We start from the raw sequence: 7,187 nt of genomic DNA on the forward strand, positions 1-7,187 counted from the left end.
CATCTCCATTAATCTGTGTATTGCCATATGATAGTGGCTTGCCCGCAAAATTTCAGCATGACTGTCTCTGGTGGAGGTTCCATAGCTTCTCTCTGACTCCGCCCTTCTTTTTCCAAGAACACAGTGTAGCTTTCCTGCCTAGTTCTGTTTTTCCCTGCCATAGGCTCAAAGCAGTTCTTTATTAATTAACCTATAAAAGCAACACATAGACAGTAGGACTTCCGCCACCAATTAATTTATTTTCATTAATTATTATTTGAGTGGATCAATTTTATAATAATTAGTGTAATTTTGAAAATGTCATTTTATTTTATTTTTTCATGGGTATCTGTGTTTGTCTTCTTGGTATATGCACTTATATGCAGGAATCAATAAAAACTAGAGGAAGGAGTTCAGTCCCTTATTTAGAGTTATGGAGAATTAAAAGGCTTGACTTGGGTGTTTGGAACTGTATCTAATACCTGAGAAGTACAATAAGTGTTCTTCACCATTGAGTCATCTCAGGCCCCTAAAATGAATTTAAAACTGACAATTTTTCTTTGACTGACTCAAATTTCATCAGTTTATGTATGCAGAAAGCATTTAAATATTCAGTATTTCATATTAATTTTTTATTAAGACGTTTTAGAATATATTGATAAGAGCTATGATTTTGTCTTGGTGTGGTGATATAAGCTTGATACGTCAGCTTCTAGAGAGAGAAGAGATCTTAAATTTAAAGTCATCCTAGTCTAAGTGGTGTGTTTGAGGACAGCCTTGGCTGCATGAGACCTCGGAACCCTCCCATTTTCCAGTACTGCCCTTACCACAAAATGTGGATCTACTCCTTTGTCTGTCATGGACCCAAAACACTGAAGTCTAGTAGTTCAATAAATGGCAAATGGCTACAGACAGTCTTTCTCTCGCTTGTTTAATAATAGAAAATAAGCTGCTTTTTTTCTACTTAGCATTTTATTTATGTTAGTACACTCATTTTATTTATGTTAGCAGAAAACAGTATAGAAGGTTACAGGACATAACTAACATAGTTTTACATCATTAGACATTCTGCTTTACTGTGAATACCTTTGTCAAGATCATGAAATGAACATGAGCAAACCATACTTATCTAAACATTTTATTTATATTTATCTTAATTTTTAAATACAACCTCTTTTATTTTGTGGGAGTAAGCCTGTATTATGCCCTGTGGTTAGATCAATTATGGTCTCAATGGTTTAAAATCAAAACAGTTGTGATCATAAACCATGATTATATTTTATTTATTTTCCATAGTGGTTGTGTTAGCATAAGGTGTGGAAGTGATTCACTAGACAAATGATGCTGTCATTTTGTTTACAACAAAAGAACATTGAATATCTTAATTATAACTAGAAATATTAAGCTAAATACACTTATTTTTAAAATTAACACAGGGATATATTTTCTTTGGAGTTTCTCAATTTTCTAATTACAGAAAGGCTCATGCAGGGGTAGCTGACTTGCAATATTAATTTTAAAGAACATGTGAAGGTACTGTGTATTGAAACTGTCATAACTTCCTGAACTATATAAAAAATAATTTACCATGTGAATAAATAAGAAGAAAAACTACTATCAGTTTTGACCACATGTGAGCAAGAATTAATGCTAAAAGTGTTTTAACTTCTCTCTGATTATATGTGATAACTTATTTCTAACACTCATTTTCATCTATGCTTTTGATTTCATCATTATTTTTGTGGCTTTTCCCTAAAACACTTAGGATATATCTGCCTGTCAAATACATATAGAATGAAACACAAGGCTTCTAGAACATTGGGAACATAATGTGACTCTATCCACAGTAGAGTAAAAGGTAAGAGATTTGGATCTCAGAGTATAGCATAACTGTTGTCTTCCTATACATTTCCATTGTGTGAAATGTTGAGGTTCGTTTTGACATTTCACACATTGGTATCATGGCTTAATATTTTCTTCTTTGTCCATCCTGCTTTAACTCTGAAGGACAACTGGTAATTTAAGTAGTGAAAACACTTGCTATGGATGAAGCAGTCAAGTTTTCTTGCGACTTAATTACTCCTAGCATTGTAATGAAATGCTACCATGAGTAATATGTTGATGTTTTTCAAATTTGACCATTTAATATCTGGAGATTAGCAGTTAAGACATTGTAATGTGTTTTATATGAATGCTTATGAGTTTCGAAGGATGTATCCTGCAAATAATTAAGTTGAATGTCTCTAAATTGATTTGAGGTAGAGTTTCTCTTTCACCTGTGTGTTATCATAAAATTTCACTCATAGTTGATTGGTCCTCGTCTTTCTGATTCTTCATCATTGACTCTGTTAACTTTATTGCAATGCCTCATTTGCAAAAGAGTGAAGGAAGATTATGTTTTATTCTTTAGAGGGTGTAAGAGATTAGAAAGAACACCCATTTCTTGAAGTTCTTACAAAAGAGAAAAATCTCACTCTCCAGAGTGTTGATTCTGTGGAGACAACATAGATGTTTAGAGTTTGTGTCTCTAAAGTCCCAGGTTGAGCTTCTTTTCTTTGTTTGATCATAAAAGCTTTTATGATAAGTATTGCAAAATTAAAACACACACACCACTATGACATACTGCTGACTAGGTACTTAAGTCTGGAGCAATGGATTTTATTTTGCAGTATTTCACATATCTATTATGAAAACAGGGTAGGTTTTGAAAAGTTTTTATGCTATATATAATATGATAAATTTAATGAAATTTCCAACATTCTATCATGTGCATAAAAAGAAGTACTACATACTTTCCAAAAGAATTTTCTGTTTTATAAAGAACATATCAATTCATTGGAAGTTCCAATAATGTCATACTTTTACAAACATTTAAACTGAAAATGATTTTGAACTATACTCTAAGATTTATTTTGCCTGTTCTGGTGGTAGGTGAGGCAGTTCTTTGGTCAGTTAATGAGGACTTACATTCTGATGTTCATTTATCTTTGGAATAGGTTAAAATGCATTTCAGTGCTGCACTTCAAAAACCTCATAAGGACAGATGAAAACTGACCATTTAAAGATAGACTATTGACTCTTTTCTCAGCAAAGTAGATGCTATTATCGCCAATACTTTACATGTGGCTATTTAAAGTATTTAATAATTTTTCTCAACTTCAGTACTTTGTTATGCAATTATACTTTTAAAATTGTATGATATTCTTTTTAAATGGCAAAACAATCAAAGAAAAACCAGCTTGTACATAGTGATTACATAAACTTGAATGTGATACTGTTTTCTCATAATTTCAGATTTACATGAAAAGATTTTACTTCAGGATCTCCTTGAGAGTAATGCAAAACCAGAGCATTGTCACTGAGTTCATACTCCTTGGACTTTCACAGAATGCAGAAGTTGAGAAAATGCTGTTTATTGTATTTTTGTTGATCTATCTTGCAACTCTTTGGGGCAATATGATAATTGTGGTGACCATCATCTACAGCTCTGCACTGCTTGCCTCCCCCATGTACTTCTTCCTGATATTCCTGTCCTTATTGGATGCATGCACTTCTTCTACTGTCACACCCAAGATGATAGTGGACTTCTTCTATGAGAGGAAGACCATATCTTTTGAATGTTGCATGACACAACTGTTTGCTATACATTTTTTCACTGGGATAGTGGTGATTGTCCTGTCAGCCATGGCCTTTGACCGCTATGTGGCCATTTGCAAGCCCTTACACTATTCTTCCATTATGACCCGGAGGCTCTGTGGCATTTTGGTGGCAATATCCTGGGCTGGAGGCTTCTTGCATTCTATCATACAAATTACTTTTACTTTGCAACTGCCATTCTGTGGACCTAATGTCATTGATCACTACATGTGTGACTTGTTCCCGTTACTGAAGCTTGCCTGTACTGACACACACATATTTGTCATTTTGGTGTTTGCTAACAGTGGATCTATCTGCATCATAATCTTCTCTATTTTACTTGTCTCCTATGGTGTCATATTGTACTCTCTGAGAGCCCACAGCTCTGAAGGGAGACTGAAAGCTCTCTCTACCTGTGGATCCCACGTTACTGTTGTGCTTTTGTTCTTTGTATCATGCATATTAATATATGCACGACCAACATCAGCTTTCTCTTCTGAAAAAAATGCACTTGTATTTGCTACAATCATGACACCACTTCTGAATCCTATAGTTTACACTTTCAGGAATAAGGAAATGAAGAATGCTATCCGGAAAATGTGTAAGAGATTAATAGTGTCTTCTGATGACTATTAAAATATTTTGCTTTCAATTGTGGAGAGACATCCTGGTGTTTAAGAGCTTTTGTTGTACAAACAAAAAATATTAAAGATTTTCAGCACCCAAGTAAAAATTAATCATAATAGCACACTTTTCACAAAAATACTGGTGAAGAGAGTTATTGTAGAGCCCAAAGTCTCTTACCAAAACCATTGAGACCAAGGTTCAGTGGAGATTTTGTCTTAAAGAAATAAGGCAGAGAGAGCAACAACTGGACAATCAGGGCCTTCCATTTTCTCAGCATGCATATGGACAGGTACACATACCATCAACCCCTCATTTGTATACTCATGTACATACTATTAATACACACACACACACACACACACACACACACTGATGTACACACAAGGATAAGGATAGAGAAAGTTATCAAGAAAGTGAAACGCAGGAAGACCCCAGGAGTGGAGGGCATCATGGTGGAAGACCTGGAGGTGTCTACAGTAGGATAAGGGGCCAAGAAACTTCTCAGATTCTTCAGAGGTATATGGGAGCATAACATGATTCCCACTGAATGAAAGCACTCAGTCACAATTCCCATACACAAGAAGGACAAGCTGGACTGCTCAATTTATAGGGGCATTAGTTTGTTGTTCCATAGCAATAAGACGTTTTCCTCTATTATTCCTAAAATAACCAAGGGAAGAACAGAAGAAATCCTAGCAGAGGCCCAGTGCAGATTCAGTACTAACAGGAGCACAAATGATCAGAACTTCACTTTGAGGCAACTGGCAGAAAAATATGAAGAATTTGCTAAAGACTTTATGTCTGTCACATTGATTTAAGAAAGGCATTCAATAGCATTTGAAGGAAGAGACTTTGGGAAACAATGAGGCTCTTCAGATATCCAGGGAAAATCATAAGAATACTAGAAAATGCCTACAAAGATGCCTTTACATCAGTCAAAGACTGTGGAGAACTAAATGATCAGTTTAAGGTAATCATTGGAGCGTTTCATAAATGTATCCTCTCACCACTAATCTTAAATATATTCTTACATTAATAATAGCAATAGTCCTGGAGGATGAGGAGATAGACATACAGACAGGTGGTGTGTGAATCAATAACTTGTGTTGTGTCAATGATACATCACTATTTGCTGAAAGTACAAATGAGCTGCTGACAATGGTAAATAGAATTGTGGAAGTAAGTGAAAGCTTTGGTATGAAAGTAAACATGAAGAAGGCTGACATATAACACATGGTAAGGGCATCCAAGGATTTTAATGTTGTAATAAAGAATCAGAACCTCAAGCAAATTGTCAGCTTTGTCTATCTGGGATGAAACCTCAGTTCAAAGGAGGGAACTACTTCAGATGTCAAGAGGCAGATAGGGATAGGGAGGGTTACACTCCAGGCACTAGAAAAGGTTTGATCAGCAAAAGACACAACGACAACAACAAAATTACAAGTATATGAGACACCTTGTGTTGAGCTGCCATCTTTAAAACTATAAAACCTTGACACTGAAATGCTCCTCATAACAGTGGCTGAATGTGTTTAAGATGGCATGTCTCAGGAGGACTCCAAGCAAATTAACCAATAATGACATTTTTAACTGACCCCTTCTCTCAGCATTTGTTTGCTGTTCTTTTGTGATATTTGTCATTAAGTCTGTGGTAACTATAAATAAATGAATGAATGAATGAATGAATGAATAAATAAATAAATAAGCTCACTTGGTTTGCATGTTCCCAACTGCTGGGGATGATAAATAGTTTTCAATATAAATATGGAGAGAACTTATTGGAAGGATTTCTGAGGGGAAGACAACAGAATTTACAAGATAATGGACTACTCATAAATTATAACAGCAATTCCAATAGTGACATTGTGATGTTGTTAAATTTAACTCCCTGTTTGTTAAATTTAACTCCCTGTATTATAAAAGTAAGACATTGCCTCTGGTCCCCATCTGTTGTTAAGATAATTATCAGTCTGACTACAGGGTAAGGTCAGTTCAGACACCCTCTCCTCTATTGCTTCAGACACCCTCTCCTCTGTTGCTTAGAGTCTCAGCTGGGTTCATTCCTGTGTGTTCTTGGGCATTTTTCTAGAGCCAGGTTTCTTGCTAACTCTATAATGGCTCCATCAAACAAGATATCTCTTTCCTTGTTCTCATATCTGTTCTTCTTCCATCTCAACCACCCCATTCCCTTAAGTTCTCCTCCATCCCTCTTCTCCCCTGCCCTCTATCCCCTTACCCCCTGCTCCCAAATTTTTGTCTGATTCCAATTTCCAGGTGGGTCTATATATGTTTTTCTTTGGGTTCACCTTATTACTTAGTTTCTATAGGATCCTGAGCTACAAGCTTATTGTGCTTTGTTTATGACTAGCATTCACTTATGAGTGAGTACATACCATATTCATTTGGGGAGAGCTGGGTTACCTCACTCAGGATGATGTTTTTTAATTCTGTCCATTTGTGTGCAAAATTCAAGATGTCATTATTTTTTACTGCTGAGTAGTATTCTAATGTATAGATGTGACATGCTTTCTTTATCCATTTTTCAGTTGGGCATCTGGGTTGTTTCCAGATTATTACAATAATACTGCTGTGAACATAGTTGAACAAATGCTCTTGTAGCATGATTGATGACCCACATCAGAGCACTGGACTGAACTCCCAAGATCCAGTTGAAGAATGGAGGGAATTCAAGACCATGAAGGGGTCATCCACTGAGACAGTTTGCTTGAGCTAATGGTAGCTCACCAACTCCAATTGGACTGGGAGTGAACAAGCATGGGAACAACCAAGCTCCTCTGAAGGGGGTTAACAGCTGGGACAGACTAAGGGGCCACTGATAGTGACACTGGGATGTGTCTCTACTTGCATATACCGGCTTTATAGAATGCTATTCTCTTTGGATGTAAACCTTTCTCAGCCTAGACATAGTAGGGAGGGCCTTGGAC

At 36.0% G+C, this 7,187-nt stretch overlaps 1 protein-coding gene across 1 annotated transcript; it reads left to right on the forward strand.

The window, feature by feature from the left end:
• Window positions 1-3,279: 3,279 nt before the first annotated feature.
• On the forward strand, window positions 3,280-4,251 carry LOC148122452 (olfactory receptor 4C15-like). The gene has a single exon (XM_087903803.1). It carries the CDS (start codon window positions 3,280-3,282, stop codon window positions 4,249-4,251), a length of 972 nt encoding a protein of 323 aa, XP_087759929.1.
• The last annotated feature ends 2,936 nt before the right edge of the window (window positions 4,252-7,187 follow it).

The sequence above is a fragment of the Myodes glareolus genome, chromosome 3, assembly GCF_982192425.1.
Source record: "Myodes glareolus chromosome 3, mMyoGla1.1, whole genome shotgun sequence".
Lineage (NCBI taxonomy): Eukaryota > Metazoa > Chordata > Mammalia > Rodentia > Cricetidae > Myodes > Myodes glareolus.

Coding starts and splice junctions, on each gene's coding strand:
- LOC148122452 (XM_087903803.1), top strand. CDS start 3,280: ATGAAAAGATTTTACTTCAGGATCTCCTTGAGAGTAATGCAAAACCAG.